Source organism: Sus scrofa, chromosome 10 (genome assembly GCF_000003025.6).
Source record: "Sus scrofa isolate TJ Tabasco breed Duroc chromosome 10, Sscrofa11.1, whole genome shotgun sequence".
Taxonomy (NCBI): Eukaryota; Metazoa; Chordata; class Mammalia; order Artiodactyla; family Suidae; genus Sus; species Sus scrofa.
This window is the reverse complement of record NC_010452.4, coordinates 55,276,192-55,299,147: the sequence shown is the minus strand read 5'-3', so window position 1 is coordinate 55,299,147 and position 22,956 is coordinate 55,276,192. Positions and strand designations below refer to the sequence as shown.

Sequence of the window (22,956 nt, the reverse complement as noted above, 5' to 3'; positions counted from 1 at the left end):
CACAGCCATAGCAACCCCAGATCCAAGCTGCATCTGTGACATAGGCCACAACTTGCCACAATGCCAGACCCTTAACCCACTGAGCAAGGCCAGGATTTGAACACACATCCTCACAGAGATGACGTTGGATCCTTAACCCACTGAGCCACAATGGGAACTCCTGGTTACATTTTTTTTAAAAGGTTGAGTTGATGGCATGAAGAGGGGGAAATTCCTCTGATAATTTTCCCTATTTGTCAGGAATCATGTACAGGAATAGTTTATTTAGAGTAATTCAAGCTTTGCAAAACATAAAAATATTTTAACCTTCTTTCTAGGAATAGAGAACAGAGATATAGCACTATCTACAAAATAAATTATAAATGCTCGAGTGCAGTCTTCTGGCTTCTTGTAAGTCTTCTTCCTCATATACTTTTTTTTTTTCTTTATGGACCTCACCTGCAGCATATGGAAGTTTCCAGGCTGAGAGCTGAATCAGAGCTGCAGCTGCTAGCCTACGCCATAGCAATGCCAGATCCAAGTTGCATATGTGACCTATGCCACAGCTCGTGGCAATGCCAGATCCTTAACCCACTGAGTGAGGCCAGAAATTGAACCCACATTCTCATGGATACTAGTCAGGTTCTTAACCCCCTGAGCCACAATGGGAACTCCCTTTTATACTCTTTTAACCAACAGTACAGTTTTCATATATTCCCCTATATTAAGAGCCACCATAACTACATCTAACATTCCAATAAGGCTTTGTAAAATTCCAAGGAAAACAGAAGGTGGTTCTTCTGTTTTTCTCTTTGTTTCGTTTCGATGCTATTGGAATGGTACCTTACTGTCATATAACTTTTATAATAACACAACTATCCTGCAGGTCCTCTTCAAGCTCATATAACCTCACTAGACATTATTATATTTGTTTCTCCTTTGGGATTTCTAAAGTATGCCAAAACTAAGAGTGCTGACTGTGCTTTTAGCTACTGGAACTTGGAGTTTCCTCGTATCCATGCCCTGGTCAGTGCTCTGGTGGAGATTTGAAGGGAAACTCTCTGGAACACTTTCTTTGCAGCTCTTCCCTCCTCTTTATGAACTACAGCCACTTGAGTCTCCCCAGACTGCCAATTTTTTTTTTTTTTTTGTCTTTTTAGGGCCACACCTGCAGCATATGGAGGTTCCCAGGCTAGGGGTCGAATCAGAGTTGTAGCCACTGGCCTACACCACAGGTCACAGTAATGCCAGGTCCTTAACCCACTGAGCGAGGCCAGGGATTGAACCTCGTGGTTACGAGTCAGGTTCATTTCTGCGGAGCCAGGACAGGAATGCCCCATCTTTTCAATTTGAGAAGACCACCGCACTTCTCCTGGCATCCTCCTCCCGGAATGGCAGCTGGAAACTCAGTGTAGGCAGTAAGCTGGGGAAAATGCATAGCTTGGTTCATTTAGTTCCCCTCTCAGACCTCATTCGCCTGTGGTTCTACATGCTCATTGTCCTACATTGAAAACCAATATATATTGTTTTGATTTCTTTGCCAACATAGGACAGAAGACCAACTCTGGTCCCTGATACTCAACCTTGCCTGGAAGTAGAAAAAGCCTAATTCTTTTATTTGTTTGCTTCATTTCTTTGGTCTAGATACACCCTAATGTATATAGCCTCTGAGATGAATAGGTACACAAGAGTTCAGATGAACAGAAACAGTCTGTTTGATATGCTGTAATTCCATAGTTTTCCTAAATCAGTACATTCTTTGGAGCTGGATTGTAAGAAGATAAATCCAGAGGCCTATTCTTAGAAGCAGGTGGGTCTGAGATCCGAGTTTAGTTTCTCTCTTTACACCTTACCTGCATATATAAATTTTAAGTCAATATTATCTAATTTTCAAATATTCAGTTAAAATTCTTTCAGAATTGCATTTAGCTTCATCAGTTTTTACTAACTTAATATTTTCCTAAGATCATCTTTCTGTCTAAAAACATGGTTTCTCTTATTTAATCCGAAGGCTTATAGTTTTCCATGGAATTTTACAATGTTCTTCATGCAAGTCCTGTCCCCTTTTTGTTAGATTTATTCCTATGTATTTTGCATTACTGTTGTTATTGTGGGTAGAATATTTCTCACCATTTCATGTCCAGGGTCTTATTGCTAAAATAAGTAAAAATGACTTAAAAATATCTCTCTGTTTTCCTTTACCTTACTAAATTCTCTTATTAATACTTAATCTTTTAGCTGCCATATGATAGCACTTATGCATGGAATCTGAAATACTACACCTATCAACATATCTATGAAACAAAAACAGATTCGCAGATGTAAAGAAGAGATTCATGGTTGCTTAGCGGGAGGAGGTGGGGGAGGGAAGGATTGGAAGTTTGGGATTAGCAGAGGTAAACTATTATAGAATGGATAAACAAAGAATTATATTCAATATCCTGTGATAAACCATAATGGAAAAGAATATGAAAATCATATATTTATGAATAACTAAGCCATTTTGCTGTACAGCGGAAATTAACACAGTACTCTAAGTCAACTATACCTCAATAAAATTTAAAAAAAAAGTCTTTATTAAAAGAGAGAATCTGTTGGAGTTTCTATTTTTAGTTATGTTTTTGCAAAACGTGAAACTCTAGCTCTACTTTTCTATTGTGTTTTCTTGAAATTTTGTTTTCTTGACTTCCGCATGTGCTAGATCTTTAAGGTAATATTGGTCCAAGATAATTAATATTATCTAATATTTCCCTGAATTAATCATGGTGATGGAAATCACTAGGTAGTTTCTCATTTTAATTAAAACGGTTTGCTTGCTTGCCATTGAAGATGTTATTTATTTTGAGGTTGGTCGTTAATCCATATTAATTTCACTTTTTAAAATTTTATTAAGGTTTGTCATTTGGAATGGCTTACTATTTTTTCATAGTCTTTCCAATATTTGTTGATATGAATCTATTGATTTTACCTTTGCTGATCTAGTTGACTCTGTTGACAGAACTGCTAAATTAAATCAAACCTCTATTCTTGGAAAGCTCAGATTGATTTGGACGTATTATATTTTTGATAAGTATTTCAAATGCAATTGAAACATTTTAATTAGAATTTTGTATCTATGATCATGAGTGATATTACTCTTTTTTTCATTCTGTTTTCATCATTCTCAGCATTAGAGATATCTGGAATTATAAAATGAGTCAAAGAGCTCTCCATATTTTTCTAATGGAGAGATATTTGCAAGTAATGTGCAAATAGTCATTCTTTAAAAATTAATTAAAAGTAGCTGTGGGGCCAAACTTTTTTGTAGTTTTTTTTTTTTTTTTCCTGTCACTTTTCCACTTACTTTTGTGACCTAACCAATTTATTCAAACCCTTTGCTTCTTTTATATTTTGGGGATTTAGTGTTTATATGTTTCATCCTTCATTAACTGCTTGTTTGAAATCATCCATATTGTTTTAAATGATCAAGGGAGTAAGATATTTGCATATTTATTCATCTTTAGAATTTTAATTAGACTTTTAAAAAACATTTAGTTGAGTTTCACTTGAACCTGAGGATTTTTAAGCTGGAATAATTTTTCAAAATCATCTTTTCCTACTTTACTTTTTTAGAGGTGAACTAGAGAATTTAATGAGCTTATAAATACTGTTTCCAATACTCTTCCTTTGGATTTGGGGAACAGCGGTCTTTTTCCTTCTCAGCTGGCTTTGAGATTTAAAGCCCACAAAAACTGGGTTCTTTTTTTCCCACTCAGAGGCCACACTGCTGACCTATATACAGCCTTGGTTGTTTGGTTAAGCACGTGGTATCTGTAAAGTAATACATTTTAATTCTGAAATCCTTTTCATTCTGTGCAGTCAGCATTGATCTCTCTCTAGGAAAATCACCTGAATTTTTTTTTTTTTTTTTTTTTTTTTGGTCAAAATAGTTGGCTGTCCAAGTTACACATCACTCCGGGATTATCAAAGGGCAAGATCAGACCTTGACGTTGTTCAGATAGCCTTCCTTGTAAATTTCAATATTCAATGAAGCTACCCCTGACAGCCATTCAGAATGTGTGCTCTTTTGAGCTGCTAAGAGATGTTATCCCTCTATACACTTGCCAAGAGCACATCCACTGTAGTTAAAATCTAAAACAGTTATTTTGTTAGTGGTCTGATTAGATCTTTAATTAAGCTTCCATCCCCACTAGCACAGACAACAATGTCAAACATGTAAGCCCCAGGAGAAACCAAGTTCATTCCACAGGCTTGCTTCCTTCCGTGTGTTGTAAAGAAACTTAAAAATAAAGGTCTCGGGGGAATTGCACGAGGTCATGTTGACTATCTAATTGTAAGCTTAGAAGCTTCATTTAATTTGATTTTAAACTATGACATGAATTAAGCCAATAAGCATATTTGATGCAAGGTTTAGATCAAGAGCTTGCTCTTCATCACTTGAATTTTATTTTAGATATTTAATGTTATCCCAGGTGAAAGCACTTTTTGGTTCTCTGTGGAGCTTACAGGTAAAGGAGTAAAAATGTAATTTTCTTTATCTGACAGTTGAATGTGTGCAAGGATGAGATATTAGAGCAAAGAGCTGCTAAATGTACAGCAGTAGAGCTTGTATCCATATGACTTCATGTATGTATTTACAGGGTCGTTTCTTTATTTGGGGGTGCATCAGTCACCAGCAGTGGCGAAGCTTGGAAGTCCTGTTCTTACTAAATCACGCACTGCCTCTACTCCATGTCAGGTAACCAATTATTGGTATTTCCCTTGCCCATTCTGTGGTTGTAAACTGTTAGGCTTGGGTTGCTCTGGCTAGTAAATGCCCACTGTGTTTTACTGCTATTTTCATGAAGAATTGAGAGATTTATATGAGCTATTTCAACATGAAATGTCATGTCATTCAAGAAGACCTATAACTTATATCCTTCTTTTGGGGGGGGCGCTATTCAAGAATATATATGTCATTTTGTATTCTTTCCACATTGTTCTTTCAGTAATTTAAAGCTGTGGAAATACGTTATGCAAACTGCTTATTATTTTGGTCAACAATATTAGCTGAGGAAAATAAAATCAGTTGAATACATTCTGTTGAAAGGATGAGGAAAGGATGAATAAAGAAAGATAAACATGGGCAAAAAAATAATGACATTTCTGAAATTTTATTTTTTCAATTAGTCCTTCCAGTGCCAGGTAAACACAGAGCAAGGGATAAAATACTCAGTCCATTTTCGAAGCACAACACAGTGGAAAGCTGAGGGAATTGGGAGTCAGACTGACCTGGTTCCAAACACAGTTCTGTCACAAATGATATGCTCTCTTTGAGATTCATTGGAAGCATAAGTTTTAGCACATTTTCTTCCCATGATTGTGAGAACTCAAACGTGATTAGATAAAGCACTTGGCAAAGTATTTGGCAAATAACACGTGTTCAATAAACATATCCCTTCACTTTCTGTAACACGTGTCTACATTAAATGTTTCTGTCCAGCTTGCCTTGTTTGCTGTCCTCTTGAGAGTTCCAACATGTCCCAAGCCTTTAGGATTTCAGCTTTTTTTCTTCTTTAGTGATCAGAAAATAATGAAGGGAACAGTAGTGCTGTACACTAAATTCATTGCCTGGAAATGCAGGGTTCTAGCAGTTTGTACAGGCATTCCTGGTGATAAACCATAGATCATTCACAGGTGTAGATTTAATTATACTTGCAGCTTGATGTCAATCTGAATGAGAGCGCCTGGAACTCTTAATAAGTTGTCTTTTTTCTACCTACCCCTCCGCCTTGGTTTTCACTCCCCATTTTTCTGTGGGCATTCAAATTAAAACGACTGCCTGGACTCCACTTCCACCTCACCCAAATGGCCTCTAGACTCTCTCCCACCTTTGGTTTATTTTAATTAGGTCTTATATGATATATAAGAACTCCTGAAGCATTTGCTTGCTCTTTACAAGTACTGTAGAGGCTTACTGAACTTTAAGTCAAGGTCATATACGAAAGTAATACAATCACTGTTGTTAAATACATTAAAGGCATTGGGTACAAAGGAATAGGATGTGTCGATTCTGCCTCTTTTTGCTGAAATGGGGACTAACAGGAAGAGAAATTCTGAGACTCACTTAGAAATCACACTGTTTTTTTCTTTTAAAGTTGATCTACAGTTCCTATCGTATCTGTGGGGTGTGATTAATTTGTGATCCTTGGGATTGCGTTTCAGTTTATGATTTTGTACCTAAGGCCATTTTTTCCTCTATTGTTTAAATTTGGAGCTTCCCTGTGGGAGCTATTGAAGTGGAGCCTCAGTGAAAACAGTGAACAATTTAGATGCTTGGTGGTTTCTTTCTCAGAACCAAGTCTTCAACCTTCCAAGGCCTTGGATACTGATATAGTGCTTTGCCTTGGCTTTTGGAAAAGTAAGACTGTTTCAAGGTTTTTGGAAAAGTGAGTGTTAGAGAGAACCTGAAGAGGTATTTGTTTTTCTTTTTTTTTTTCCCCTTTTTATCTGTATTTTTCCCCCTTTTTACCTGTATCTGCTTGAATGTTAGTAATTTTTGAGTTGAAAGTAGGGATATTTGGATTACCTTATAGTATTTTCCAGTTTAGGATGTCTTATTAGATTGTTAGAGGTTATTTATTGTCTGAGTGGTATATAACTAATATTCTCTCCCATAGGAGTATTCTAAAAATACGTTCTTTTTCATAAGTCTGTGGTAATGTGTTTCTTTCTTTCATAAAAGTTACAAAATAATCGAACAAGTTAAATTCTTACTTTCTTGAGGAATCAGAAAATTCAGCCAATCTTTCTCATGGGAACTTATGGATAATAATTGTGTTCATGGAATGGCAGCTATGATTTATTATAATTACCAAAGTTGGGCACTTTTACATGACTGAAGCCTCCATTTTATGAAATTACATGATTTTTTCCCTCTATCTATCATATCAGGGTAATAAAGTTAAGAATAGTTTTCGAAAGGACTTTAAAGGAATATGAACTTTGTTTTGAGTCTTTTTTTCTTTTTTCGTTTGTCTTTTTAGGGCTGCACCCATGGCATATGGAAGTTCCCAGGCTAGGGGTCAAATCAGAACTATAGCTGATGGCCTATGCCACAGCCACAGCCACAGCAATGGGGAATCCGAGCTGCATCTGCAACCTACACCACAGCTCACGGCAATGCCAGATCCTTAACCCAGTGAGCAAGGCCAAGGATTGAACTCACGTCCTCGTGCATACTAGTCAGGTTCGTTAACCATTGAGCCATGATGGGAACTCCGAGTCTTTTTTTTTTTTTTTCTTTTCTAGCAGCAGACTTTTAGGATCATTTTGCATGAATTACCTTGCACGTTATCTGTGTAGCCAACACTTGGCATCAACGTGCAGAATTGTTGTTGAACTACTTATTGTTCAAGATGTGGACTTTGATTTCAAAGCTTCAAAGGTCTCTTCAGTCACTGGTGAAAAGTGGACATTTTTCCTTCGAATAGCTAGGAGGTAGGACAAACAGAACATGTGAAAGCCAGAAGCTACTCTTTCTTATCGCTATGAAATACTTCTATTGTTTTCAGTAAATTGGGAAATACAAACTATGAAGGGAATTTATGTGGATATTAATATTTTCTGAACTCTTATATTTGAGTTACTGCCTGAAGGACATAATATCTCACTTTTAGGGCTTCACAGTTAAATACAGCAAGAAAGATAATGTGGAGCTTCTGTTTTCAATGTTTGCATGTTTATCTTTTTAAAAATGTTCTCCAACTCATGTTGCTATTCTAATATTCTTTTAAAAAATTCATAAAATTCAGAGCGTGCCCACTGTGGCTCAGTGGGTAAGAACCTGATGTCTTTGTGAGACTGTGGGTTTGATCCCGGCCTTGCTCTGTGGGTTAAGGATCTGGCATTGCCATGAGCTGCAGAGTTGGTCACAGATGTGGCTGGGATCTGGCATTGTTGTGGCTGAGGCGTAGGCTGGCAGCTATAGCTCCCATTTGACTCCTAGCCTGGGAACTTCCATATGCTGAAGGTGTGGCTGTAAAAAGAAAAAAAAAATCATAAAATTTTAAAAAAGTGAATAGGGATGTCAGGAAAAACAGATGCATGAAAAATAATTTGGCTCCAAAAATTAAGTTTATGAGGGCCAAGTTACACATGTGAATCTAAGTTTTTCAGCAGCTGATGCAGAGAGACATGTGAGTCGTCATGTGGTTCAGATTCAAGGAAGTAAAAAGAAGAAAATGAAAAAAGCAAAAGCAGTTCTTCTGAGACTTCTCCCCTGAGCACACATTCCCCTGAGTGCACACAAGCCAGTGTAAATGTTCTTTCTCTGACTCAGTGCACACCTGTCACTTAACCTCCTCCACGCACCCCAATGCTGGGTGTGCAATAGGGACACTTTGCACACATAACAATATATAGAATTCACTGAGGGATACTGGTAGCAGTTCAGTGTTAAGTGTTACAGAGAGTGAGGCGTTCCCTTCGTGGCTCAGCAGTTAATGAGCCTGAGTAGGATCCATGAGGATGCAGGTTTGATCCCTGGCCTCGCTCAGTGGGTTAAGGATCCAGCATTGCTGTGAACTGTGGCATAGGCCAGCGGCTACAGCTCTGATTCCACCCCTAGCCTGGAACCTCCATAGGCCGTGGGTGCAGCCCTGAAAAGACAGGAAAAAAAAAAAAAAGGTGCTACGTAAGAGAGTGATAACGATATACGATATATATAATATTATAGGTATATAGATAATACATAACATGTAATAATATATATTATATAAATTATAGAAAACTCTGAGGTCCCTAAGAACACATAATTTCTTGTACATTTTATGACACAGAAAAGGTTCCCTGCCCCCCTCCCGACTGTATGAAGATTTATAGACATTTATTTTAGCCCTGACGCTGGTAGCCCATTCATCCTTTCATTCGTCTCTTCAATACCTATTAACTGAATACCTACTAAAAACAGATATCCAGAATAAGTTCTGTGAGGAGTTCACACCGTGCATCATGATTTTGAGATCGTGACTTAGCTTCCTAAGTCACACTGCTAGTGTGACTCAGAGTGAGAGCTCTGATGTGGCTATCTAAGTGCCCATCTAAAATCACAGCTGTAACTGTAACTTTGGGTCAGTGACTTACCTTTACCAGTATCAAAATTGAACCATGGAAGGTTTCTTGGTCTATATTCAAGAATTCTTCTTAAAACCCTACAATGCCAATTCTGTTGTTTAAAAAAGTAAGTTGTATGTGAGTTCTGAGCTCCCATCCTATTGAATATGGATCCCATTGATATTTACTCTTAATACACTATTTAAAGAACTTTGCACCTGTAACTTAGTGACAGTTTGACAGCTTGAAATTTCTGTTGGGGCATGTGCATCTCTGGTACAACTAAGTTTAAAGCTCTGTTTTGCATATTTACAAGCTTGGAACATGCTGGAATTACAGCAGGGATCTAAAATTTAATTGTCGTTGAGGAACATATATCCTCCCTTTCTGGAAAATTTAATTAAACACATCCAACTGACTTCATATTTCTCACTTACCTGTCAAGGTCTGAGTGTGGGTAAGCCTGGTAGTAAAATCTAAAATGAAATGGACAATCAGAATGTTTTGATGAGGTGGTGGCAATTAAGCAGAGATTTACAAAGAAGGTTTACTACATTGCAACAGAGAATGCTTGATGTTTCAAACAATTTCTTTAAAGACCATTTAATAAATGTGGTCAACTTTCATCTCCACTGAAATTGGTATCAACAGTGAAACAAATGGGAAGACTACATATGTAATAGCATCTGTCCATGGAACAAAAGCCCAGTGATAAAGGGCGGGACCCTAAGAATTTAAAATACAATGAAACTAAAAAGAAAGACATTTTGAATTCAAAGATAAAGCAAGAAAGACTTCATTTCTGAGGGGCCTTATCTCTGAATGATACTGTGTTTTTCTTGGGAACATGCAACATTAGGACTCTCTATGGCATAATGAGAAGAAAAAGTTTCCATGTGTCTAAACTTGCTTTTGTGGGAGTTTTGTTCACATATTTTGTAGAGTGGATCCAACCACTTAGGAAATTAATTTTCATAGTGCCCAGTACTTAGTAAATGCTCAGTAAATTTTGGTTGAATAAATGGTAGTGCCGAATTCCACATTACAGCTACCACTATTGGCACCTAAAATAACCCTCCCTCTGTTTTCTCTATGACCTCATTAATGTGTCCTTGAGATTATGTCATCACTGATAGTGAGTAGGAAGCAAAATGATGAAGGCTCTCTAACTTCATAAAGAAGTTTCTTTCTTGGATTGAATGATGGATGAACAGTATCATATGCTCTCCCCATGTTTTTGATCATGTTACAACAGAGAAGGAATGAATGAAAAGTATTCATTGTAGTTTTCTTTTACCTGAGACCATGATTTTCTGAGAAAACTTTTTCTTGGATTGAGACTTCAAGGAGAATGACAGTAATACCTGGCTTTGCAGTTTTTGAATCAGGTACAGAACCTGTATCTCCACAGACTCCTAAGAAGCCATGGAGAAGCATCCTGAGAAATGTCCTGATGGTGTGGACAAATGTGTGTCCTCTGACTTGTCTGCACAGGATGCTGGTGTCCCATTTCTTTAGGCATCTCTATGGCACATATTAAATGTACCAGTTGATGTGACTGCTTGAGCCTTAAAGGGGAGCACGAAGGCTGGCAGAACATGTACTTAGCATTTTTGGGGTCTGTGTGTTTGGAGGAGAGGAGAATTAAGATTATGCTTCATTCCCACATAGTTTGGGATGTTTTTATTTATTGAAGAGCTGCTAGAGACAGGTAAGTGAAATATTTATATCTTTCACACGTATTTTTCACCAGCTGCAGTTTTGGCACCGTTTGTCTCAGCATTCACGCCTCTCGGTTTTTACAAGAACAGCCTGGGATGGGGATTTGCAGAAGCAAGGTGAGCTAATCGGAGTCTCAGAACCTCAGTGGAGACAAGCAAAAATGGATCTCTTTGTAAGGACTGGAGAATCTACTCTGCCTTTTCAGGTGAGTACGTAAGAAATTAATAGGACTCAGCAGAAGCTTATGGAATGCTCATCTTTCTGTAAACAATACAACACCTATGTCCCATAAATGTATCTGATATTAAGAAAGCAAGAATATTCACAATCCAGAGATGAGTGGAGAGGTTATCTTAATTAGGTGCTCAATACTTACTTGTGGAAGCATAGCAAAATTGGAGATAAGAATTGAGTGGGATGGGCGTTCCCATCGTGGTGCAGTGGAAACAAATCTGACTAGGAACCATGAGGTTGGGGGGTTCGATCCCTGGCCTCGCTCAGTGGGTTAAGGATCTGGCATTGCTGTGAGCTGTGGTGTAGGTTGCAGATATGGGTCTGATCTGGCATTGCAATGGCTCTGGAGTAGGCCGGCAACTGTAACTCTGATTAGACCCCTAGCCTGGGACCCTCCATATGCCATGGGTGCAGCCCTTAAAAGAAAAAAAAAAAGGAGTTGAGTGGGATGGCTGCGAAAAAAAATTATTTCAAAAGAAGATACTTGTTTTCTAAGTGAGAATGGTGTATTCCATAGGTAAATGAAAAAAAAAATCTGGGCTACACTCATAGTTCAATCCTATTGCCTCATTTCTGCTGCCCATTAATATTGAGGATTTTATCATACTTTTTTTTTTTTCCCTTGGGTAATGATGAAAGAAGGAAACTAGCTTATCACCTGGGTGCTCTAACTTCCACCCTTCTGGCATGACTCCTTTCTGGATGATGTTTGAAAAGAGCCAAGTTAGAAACTAGATTGGATGAGGGAATGTAGTGGAAAACTCTCTGTCTGCAGAGTCACATGGTCTGAGTTCTTTGCTCAACCCTTGGGTTGCTAAGTGACTATAAATTACATTTTTGAGTTTCAGATTTCCCAATCCTCGAAAACCAGAGTGGTAATAAAAGCAATACTTGAGGGCCATCTGAGTGTTAAAGAGAATGTGGCTGAAATGGTTAGTGCGAGTGAGAGGGTTGGGGTAGGATAACTGCAGGGGTGGGTGTGGGGGTCCCAGTGGGAGACCATGGATGGAGAGGGGGCCCTGGGGAGCTTTGGGAGATCACTGTAGGTTGGCGATCGCTTGGGAGGGCCATCAGAAAGAGGCAGGCTTGCTTACCTAGTGGAGGTGTGAGATTCGCCCCAGATTATTGGGTGGGGGATGGGATGAGGTCTGCATTGAGGTTCAGACCCAGGGCAGGAGTTTAAGGACCACCCTTCTGCTGATTTCAATAATCACCATGACAGCCCTAGTCTGACCTTATAGGGTCAAATATTTTCCTACTGAATACCAAGGAGAAGCTACTCCTCTAAGAAAGAGGAAGAGGCAGTCTTTTCCCACCCCAGTTTCCCTTGGACTGTAAAAATATAGCCCATCTAATCCTCGGGGCAGAGCCTTCTTGCCTGCCTGCTTGTGTCTCTCACAAGCATCTTAATCTATTTCTTGCCTATCACTTTGTCTCGCGCTGAATTCCTCCTGTGCTGAGGCACAAAGAACCTGAACCTCTGTAGGTCCAGACACCGGGTGAGTGATCCTAATTTAAAAGCCTTGGGTTCAAGTCCTGACACATGGGTTCAAATGCCAGTCTGGGTTTAGGCTGTGTTTGAGTCCTGGTGCATGGGTTCAAGTCCCAAGCTGGGTTTAGGCTGGGTTCAAGTTATAGTGCTGTCAGCTTCACAAGTCCCTGTGCCCAACACACAATGAGGCCAAATTAACTGAAAGATCAGAGTTCTGGAGCAGAGAAAGGCTTATTGCATGGCCAGGTGAGGAGAAAGGTGGCTCATGCCCCCCAAAATATTCTGAACTCTTTGAACCAAAATTGCCAAGCATTTTTAAAGGTGAAGTGAGGGAGGGGCATGGTTGGTTGTTTCAGACTTCTTGGTGCAGAAATCCTTTGTTGTGGATGTCCCCAGATGTCAGGTCACAATGTCCCTATGAACCTCCAAAAAGATACGGGTTCCACTTCAGAGACAAGCTAAAGCAGAGGATGTGGTGGGAAGGTCCTGCTCAGTTACATTGTGAGCGTGGGTTCTGGAGCTGGGGAGGTTGCTTAATCCTTCCTTGCTGCTGATCCTTCCTCTATACATGGGGGCAGGGAAGTAAGATCGTTGTTGGGGTGTTAGGAGCCTCTGAAAATCAACATACGTCATGTGCTACTCATTTCTAAACCAACTGAAATAGACAGAAATCAAACAGAGCCGAAAGATTTTTGGACAAGATGCCTTTAGAATCTGTAGGCATATGTTTAAAATCATACTTCACCTCGGAATAAACAGCTTCACCCAGAGAACAACCGACTGCAAGAGAATAGAGGAATCGTACTTGGGGAAACCTTTTATTTATCATGAAGGGTGGTGATCTGTCAGTATTTGTTTATCAGCTGTACAAATGTACCACTCCCGCGAGGGATGCTAACGGAGAAGGCTGTGGAGGTATGGGGGCAGGAGGTGATCAGCAACTTCCGTACCTTCCCCTCAGTTGTGCATGAACCTTAAACTGTTCTGAAAGTCTTAGTTAAAAAAAATAAAATAAAACCCCAAACCCAGAATGTCCTTTAGACATGAGCCAGTTTGAACTGGCTTTTTGAGAAATATTAAGAGTTGAAACGCATGCCGTTCTTTCCTGGGCTCATGAACCTGTCACTGGTATCGAAGAGTTTCGGCACAGTGTAGTGTTTTTTTGTTTTTTTCCTCTGTAATATTTCTTATTTGGGGGCTTTTGTTTTTGCCTTGCTTCTTTTTGCAGTAGAAGTTGAGACTGCTCTTTATTATCTGGGGGCATGTTGACTAGTGTGTAGATTGAGCAGTGGTTTGATGGGGTTTTATAATTTGGCAGCCACAGATTGGTGATCTTTTTTTTTTTTTTAAACAGCCCTGCGCTGGTGTTCCCCTTTCTCTTCACGCTCCTCCACGGAGCATCAATGCCAAGTGTTGGCTTCTCCCTCTCCCTCCTGGGAGCTCCCCGACAGCACCAATCATCCTTTTCTTAGTTGTGCTGTCTTTGGAGGGGGGTGAATGGTCCTGGGTTCTTGCTAAGCCTCAGCCATGGTTAATTCAGCCTTGGGAAGGTAAGGGTTTTCATCTGCGTCTCTGTTCCTTCTTATGTAATCCTGTTACGTGGCTGAAGTAAGGCTTGTTTTAGAAACTACAATCAAGTAAAAGAGAACTCTCTTCTCAGATTTCATCTTTCAGAAGGCTGCTCCCAAGGCATATGGAGATTCCCCCAGGCTAGGGGTCAGATTGATTGGAGCTGTAGCTGCCAGCCTATGCCACAGCCCCAGCAACACCAGATCTGAGCCTCGTCTGCAACTTGCACCACAGCTCTCTGCAGCACTGGATCCTTAATCCACTGAGTGAGGCCAGGGATCGATCCTACATCCTCATGGTTGCTAGTTAGATCCGTTTCTGCTGAGCCCAATGGAAACTCCTAAGTCAAATAGTTAATAGTATTTTTTTTTTCCAGTCTCTTTTAAGTTGGCTTGCTCATCTTATACATTCAGCTTTTTACACAAATATATTCATTTAATCTACAATTTCTTTCTTTCCAAAATACTCACCTTAGTTTTAAGAACTAGAGGTGATACTTTTTCTGAATACTGTCTATTGATTGCAAGGTGATATACTGTCTTTGAGTTTGCTACTAAAACATAAATGTGCAATATTTTATTTTAAAATTTTTATTTAAACAATTTTTTTGGGGCCACGTCCACGGCATGCAGAGGTTCCAAGGCTTTGGGATCAAACCTGAGCCACAGCAGTGATGGCGCCAGATTTGTAACATCTAGGCCACCAGGGAATTCCTAACTGTGTCCTATTTTAGATTTCATGTTAAAATCACCCTTTTGTGAAAATTTCCCCAATGATTGATACCATGTTCACTCTTTCTCAGAGTGAATGCTATAAATCAATAACAGTTTCCTAACCTTATTTCAAGATTCAGTGAAGGGTGAGATTTATGATGCAAACCAAAAGCTGGTCTAGTCTCCGTAATGCTGCTCTGTCCTCGGCCTTCCTATTCTAGGGCTTCATTAAATCTATTTTCGCTCTGTTCTGTGGCATCTGCTAAAGACCAGTTATCTCTTTATTTCATTGTGGTGATGTACACAGAACAATCATTCAAGGCTCAGATTACACATTTTTCTTACTAGATATGTGACTTTCAACCAGTAACTACAATTTTCTAAGCTTCTGTTTCCATGGCTTTAAAGTGTGGAGAAAAACAGCACCATCGTCACAGGGTTAAAACAAGTGAACACACCTGGTATGTAGGAAGCTCTAAGTAAAATATGCTGTTGATCTTATTAGTACTGCCATCATTCTTCAAGATAGAATATGGTCCAACTTTTCTTTACTTTTTTGTACTATATTCTTAGTGTCTCCCTTTCCTCTTAGATTCCTACTCATTCTTTTCATTCTTTTTTTAAAAACAAGATATCAGAGAGCCAAAATTTAAATATGCTAGATGAGTATTTCTCTGGAAAAACTTCTCTCAGTTTTACAGATGTAAAAAAATAATCACTTGATTATAAACAATATTTACAAGTTTCTGTGGTTCCTGAAAGCAAAAGCAAGAAATGATTCTGCCCACTCAGGGAGTTATATAACATCATGGAATAAAACAAAAACCAGCAAGATCCTGACAGTTTTAGAAGGGGAAGATGTCTTCATATAATTTGAAATTTTAATTCTCAAATTACCTCGAGAATCTTATAAAATGAGGTTTCCATTTTTCCTTTATCTATGGTTAAAACATTTCTTCTGAGCAATCCTCTTGTACTTATGGTTATTAATTGATATTGTAGTTCCCAAAGGGAACTGCCTTTGGTGACAAATCGAAAGATCAGCTTGGTTAAAGCAGGTAATACAAGATAGGAACAGTGAAGATGATTCTGGAATAACCAGGTGATATTATTTAAAGATATAAGATGTATTTTTTAAAACATTTTCTTCTGTTTAAAGTTGGAGGATTTAAATTATCGGACAAATTATAATTGTTCATCACACAGCCCTGAATTTAATTACGAAGACCTAAGAAATGCAGAAGTATGGATCACCTAGTATTGTCTTTATTTTGCTCTGTCAATTGTTTTATATGTACATTTTAATATGAATATCCAGAAGAGTGGGAAGTTCCCGTTGTGGCTTAGGGGTAGAGAACCTGACATAGTGTCTATGAGGATACAGGTTCAATCTTTGGCCTCGCTCAGTGGGTTAAGGATCTGACAAGCTGTGGTGTAGATCACAGATGCAGCTTGCGTCTGATATTGCTTTTGCTGTGGTGTAGGCCTGTAGCTGCAGCTCTGATTCAGCCCCTAGCCTGTGAACTTCCATATGCCGTAGGTGTGGCCATAAAAAGAAAAAAGATATAAAAGAGCCCAGTGGTTTTCTGCAGACAAAATAATGTATTTTGAAGACTTGTCCTGTAGGTCAGCTCATCCCAAGGCACACCCATTTTATTCAGGGAATAGGAGTGTTTTATCTTTCCAGGGACACAGAAGTGCCCCAAACATTCCATCTTCTGTCCAGCTTTTCTTTGGGCAATGCAGTCCTTCAAAAAGGGTGGTCAAGAACTGTCTAACAAGTTTGAAGAATTCAACATCCGTATTTTAATTGATGTCAATATAGGAAATATCACAATAATGAATAAAATAAAAATTCTTTCCAAATTAAAGCTGCCCAAAGAAATTACAATAACTTAATGATGTTAAACATAATTTATTTCTCAATTACAATGCTTGTATACATTGCATCAAAATCCTTCTTTAAAATCTATTATTATTTTCTGCCTCTTGGCTAAGACACTACAGAAACCACCTGTAATCAGAATTTTTTTTAATCATTAAATTTATACACATCTCATTATAAAGTATGAAAGATTTCAGATAAAGTAGTATTCCCTCCTGACCATCCTTACCTTGCATGATGTCTTTATGGTAAACTATAGATAACTGTAGCTGTCTTAGGTCACTATAAACATTGGTTTGTTTTCACTTCTAGACCCTTTTCTTTGATTTAATATGTATAGATGTACTACATATATCTAGAAATCTAAACTGCTGTGTATTTTTAGCCTAAGTAGTACCATACTATAATTTTTTCTGTATTTTTTTTTTTTTTTTTTTGCTCAGAAACTCATGTTGAAGGTCTTTCCATATTAGTATATAGAAATATTTTTTTAAGTAGCTTAGTAGTCTGTGGTGTACCACTTTTTTTTTGATTCACATCTAAGTTGGTCCTGTTCATTTATTATCGAAACCAGCATGGAACTAAACGTTCCTACCTGGGCAGGTCTTCATATGTGTGCTTATGAGTGTCTCCCTAGGTTACAGGCTGAGAAGTGGGCTTAATTTTTGGGGTCTGTGCTATTTATCTTTTTAATAGATGCCATCAAATGGCTCTCTAGGTGGGTTGCACGAATTGATGCAGTCAATCCTATCCATCTATTAGTCAATTAATTTGTTGTTCTCTTAACATATATTTAAGCAATAATTCATTGAGGTCCAAAAAAAAAAAAAAAAAAAAATCCCATACTCCTAACATAGAGGAGGAAATAGTTTTTCTCGACCCTCTTGTGGTCCCTGTCATAAACTGATAAAGCAACTTAACATAAGGAAAGCATATGAAATTATTTAATGTTAGTTTTGCCTGATAGGGGAATCTTCATAAGGAAATGAAGATCTGAAAAAATAGTTAAACCTTATATTAGGTTTGATGAAGAGTAGGTAATTTCAGAGAGCTATGTTACGGCAGAGAGTATGAGCCAAGTGCAGTGAACTGGGAGAAACTTAGCTAGGCCTGTTTGTTCAGTTTCTCCTCTGTGTCTTTTTTGTCCTTAGAAATAAGGATTTTCTGGGTATAGAGAGGGCATCTCTCACAGGAGGGTTTAATGGGCAAAGATCAAAAATCCATCCTGCACATGCCATTTCTCAAATTCCTTTGGCTTGAAATATCCAGTATGCCACATAGGTTCCCGATTTGGGGATATGTTTGGAACCCCATCATCCTTCAACACTCAAAGTTTTGTAAATATACATTACACCTTCACATTTCTTTGCTTTGGTTTGTTCCCAGTTTCTCAAACTAACATAATCTTAGGCAGCAATTAAAATTTAAGTTTAATATCCTTCTTTACTAAATCTTTTGTTTTTTCAAATTCTGTCTTACATTCTTGGCAAAAGTAATGAAGTGCCTTTCTTTGATTCTCTTAGTATCTCATACGTATCTATCATATAGCACTTCTGGTGTAGTTTACTTGTTAATACATCATACCAAGTAAATCTCTTGCGAGCAGAGATCCTCCCTGATAACATTTACTAGCTGAGTCCTGGGCTAGTGGTCCTGTCAGGCATCCTTAAGACTTTGGCTATAATTTTTTTTCTTTTTTTCTTTTTTTAATATGGTGGAGTAACAACATAATGATGTGAATGATTAAGAAGAAAGAAAACAAATTATATCAGTCATTATTCAGAGTGTTAGATTAAATTAGATGCCTCCAAGTGCTTTAGCGTATGAATGTTATTAACCACTATGTGGTAACTTAACCTCATTAAGTAGCTTTCTGTGTGTATGTGTGTGTGTATATGTGTGTGTATGTGTGTGTACATATATGTGTGTATATATATAAAATATATATGTAAATATTTAAATATTCTGATATGCAAATGAATCATTGCCTCCAGCAGACCCATTATAAATGAATTCATATCTCAATTAAATTGAGTTGTAAACCACACAGTTGATTACCCCAAAGAACTCATTTTAAATGCATATGACTCTTAATGGTTCCAATGGGAAGACAGCCCTTCAGTAATGATGAATGTTACAACTTGTAATTGAAACAAGGTTACCGAAGATATTAAGGTTACATAAGGTGCTGTCAAAGCTGTTATGACTGTATAAATTCCTAATTTGAATGTTCTGGTCAAAACAATTTTCTAAAATTAGCCTTGGAAGGTGAGGACAGATGCAAATGAGCTTCTCTACACAAAGAAATATGATTGTAATACATTTACTTTTGGTAAAAATTGATTAAAGAAGACTTTATGTGGTACAAACAAGGTTTGGTCAACACTTCATGGAGAGGACTTTCTCTCTCTGGGGAACTGCAAAATGAGGTGGAAGGCAGGAAGCTTTGTAGGATAAAGAATAAAGAGGAAGAGAAAAAATATCACATTGGCTGGGGCCACCTAGTCAGCCTTGTTTGGGTGAGAAGGAACAAAGAAATATAGATAGAGCCCTGTGATGATCGATTGGCTGAGTATATTGCATTTCCGGTTAAGGGGAACATTGATAGGGGCATGAAAGTGATCTAAATTTTGATTTGCTGTCATGGCACCCAAGGTACTAATGGCTCCATCTTGGGCCTAGGAAGTTATTTCAACACTTTAAGAGTTTATTTCTTAATAATTTATCCTTCTGTAATTATAGTTAATTTTAGAAGCTGCTGTTGTATCATCAAATGCTACTGTTGCTCTAGATGACATCAGTATATCCCAGGAATGTGAAATTTCATATAAGACACTTCCAGCTACTAGCATAGAAAGCAAAGGTAAGTGTTTTTTTTTTTTTGGTAGTTATTGAAATTTTAAACATTGAAATAAGTACTTTTTCTTGACATCAAAATATAAAATATATTTTACTCCTTCAACAACATAGTTCCTAATACCTAATACCAGGAAGTGGATTATATCACTTGTCCTTGAAAACAAGTGATATAATCAAGTGTTTTTTTTTAAAAAGGGAAAAATAGAGCATATCACTGTCTAGGCCTTAGCTTCTCTTCTAATAATATAATGCACTTGTGGCTAAAATTGTCACATACAGATTTTTTAATTATAGATGTTATGAAAGAATTTTTAAATATTTTGCATGTTTTAAAAATACTTCTATAAAAATTCAACTGCATTTTTAATTTGTTGGGCACTTCAAGTGAGTATGTAATTAAATTCAGTTTTCAGAATCACCCAGGAGTTTAAAAAAATTATTGTGTTTGGAAAAGTGACTCAAGGCCAATGAAAATGTTCAAAATGACCCTAAAATTCTGTGTTTAAATTCAAAATATAATATTTTCAATAAACAGATGGGGTTTTGCTAATTCTTTGACTAAATATTTTGTAGAGAATTTCAGTTGAGACAGGTATGTTGTCATAAAAAAATGGGTCCCAAATAATTGAATAGACATTTTTGAAAATCTAACCATTGTTTATGTTCTGAGATTGCATTGAAATGATACAGTGTCCCTACAGGTTCCTTGTTATTTTAACCCTATTTGATATTTCTACCCCCCAACCCTGACGTCTCAAATAACAAATAGAAATAAATATTTAAAATGTTGCCTCAAAACTGTCACATTTCATTTTTCTTAATCTCTGTATATGAAAAATAATTGCATGTTGAAATCATGCATTCTGAAGTTCTGTTTCCTTAAGCAAAGTATTTAGTGAGAGGCAAACTTGCATTCTTTTTTTTTTTTTTTTTGGCTTTTTGCCTTTTCTGGGGCCACTTCCGTGGCATATGGAGGCTTCCCGCCTAGGGGTCTAATCCGAGCTGTAGCCGCTGGCCTACGCCACAGCCACAGCAACGCGGGATCCGAACCACAGCTCACGGCAACCACGGATCCTTAACCCACTGAGCAAGGCCAGGGACCGAACCCGCAAACTCATGGTTCCTAGTCGGATTCGTTAACTACCCCGCCACGACAGGAACTCCCAAACTTGCATTCTTAATAGGATCTATACGCACGGATCAAGAGTGACTTAAGATAAACAGTTCTGGATTGAGACCTGAGTTAAAGGACTTTTAAGTAAAGGTCCTTTATTAAAGATATTTTTCATTGTTGAGGCTGTATATTCTATGTGCTAACATTCTATTGTGTTAACATGCACTTATATTATTTAGAATGTGAGTCCTGAATCTATAATAAACCTTTCTAAGCTGTGTGTGTGTGTGGTTTTGATAAATATTAAAGAATACAAAGCAGCAGATTTTATGAGTTTTGGAGAGTTAACCAGAATTACTTTATTCTGTTATTTAATGAAACATTTTTCTTCTCCTATGCAAAAACTGCATCACCAGAATTGAAATAGGATGACGGCATTAGAGTTGACGTTGAAGAGAACGTATCTGGAAGCAGAAGTGTGGTTAAATGTTTGAAATTATCACTAAAATTAACCTTAGCAGAAGTCTCTGAGAATAGTTGATTTTACTTCCAGAGAATTCTTTTCATAAATTAGCTCAAGAGTTATTTATGTGTGCTTCTGTCTGAACACAGCATCCGTTGGTTAGAGCATGGTTCTTGTTAGGTCAAAATTATATGAATTATTCCTAGAAGGCTAATAATTTTACACAAAGAAAAGTCTTACTGTTTTTGTACATTGACCCAATAGGCAATTATGGGATTTCCTTTGTGGAACTTAGTATTACCACTGGGCAAGAGTTTGGGGATGGGATTGGTACGGGAATTTAAAAAAAAAAAAAAGTACCACATGCGGCTGAGAGTGAATTATATTATATTTGTGGGACAGAATACCCAGAGAGTTACTGAGACCCTGTGCTTGAATTAAAACCCGTAAAGGTCTCCCATCTTCAGCATGTTTAAAAACTAGTGGTCATGCAACAATCATGCATTCCATGTATTTGTTGGAGGAGAAGAAGATGTGTTATTCTCTCCATCTCTTAATTTTGAAGCTGGATTTGTGCCACATGAAGATGCAGGCTCTCTTTTATCCAGTAAGGGCTGTGCTTTTACATCTGACTGCCTGGATGGAGCAGATGGAGTCAGCTGTGGTGAGTGAAAATCTGGACTCAGCTACTCTCTGCTTTTTGATTGGAGAATTTAGTTGATTTATATGTAAAGTAATTATGGTGGGTACTTATTGCCTTCACATTGTTTTCTGGCTATTTTGTAGTTCCTCTCTACCTTTTATTTTCTTTTGCTCTTCCCCTTTTTGACTTGATGATTTTCTGTAGTGGTATGCTTAGTTCCTTTATCTTTTGTGTATCCACTATAGGTTTTTGCTTTGTGGTTGCCATGCAGCTTACATGTAACAACTTACATATGTTAATAGTCTGTTTTAAATTGATAACAACTTAAGTTTGAATGCATTTTTTTTTTTTCTATTTAGGGCTGCACCCTGGCATATGGAAGTTCCCAGGCTAGGGGTCAAATCGCAGCTACAGCTGCTGGCCTACGCCACAGCTGTAGCAACACCTGATCCAAGCCACGTCTATAACCTACACTATAGCTCATAACAACGCTGGATCCTTGACCCACTGAGCAAGGCCAGGGATTGAATCTGCCTCCTCATGGATCCTAGTTGGGTTTGTTAACTGCTGAGCCACAACGGAAACTCCTGAATGCACTGAAGCTCTGTATTTTCACTCTTCTCAACCCTACGCCCCCATGGTCTTCATTAAATTGAGAATGATACTTACCAGACATGAAAAGTTACTTTCATGATTGGTTTGAACAAGAGGAAACTTGAAGCCAGTGAACAAGACTTCACTATAAAGGAGAAATCATGTTCTTAAGATATCAACTGGTAACGTAGTTTTACTGTCTAAAGGTTTTAAAAGATTAGTCATTAATTATAAAAAATCCTTAATCTTTTCCCTTTAGTAATTATTTTGTTGATCATATTACATTTCATAAATTTGAAATGTACTAAATTGCCTTTACTTCCTGTAGTGTGTTTCAGGGACTTAAAAGATTGTTATATAGACATGAAAAGATGACAGAGTTCGCTCTCTGGCTGTGGACCCATGATCGTGGTGAACTGAGTTAAAAAAAAAACCAGCAAATGAACTCCAGATCTCTAGAGTCTTTACTGTCACTTCTTTGCATGCTTTTTTTCCCACAGAGCTAATTTTATTCTGGGAATCTATTTATTCATAGAAATGCTAACTCTTCATCCCATTTTTATGAATCCATACATTAAAGATTCTGGCAGCGAGTT

The 22,956-nt window shown here is 37.8% G+C and overlaps 1 protein-coding gene across 1 annotated transcript in view; it reads left to right on the top strand.

Moving 5' to 3' along the window:
* MALRD1 (MAM and LDL receptor class A domain containing 1) overlaps nucleotides 1-22,956 on the top strand; it is a 598,238-nt gene that overhangs the window by 81,896 nt on the left and 493,386 nt on the right. Inside the window, 4 exon segments of the mRNA XM_021064964.1 lie at nucleotides 4,620-4,717; nucleotides 10,826-10,999; nucleotides 19,430-19,550; nucleotides 21,689-21,787. Coding sequence (XP_020920623.1) covers nucleotides 4,620-4,717; nucleotides 10,826-10,999; nucleotides 19,430-19,550; nucleotides 21,689-21,787 — 492 coding nt within the window.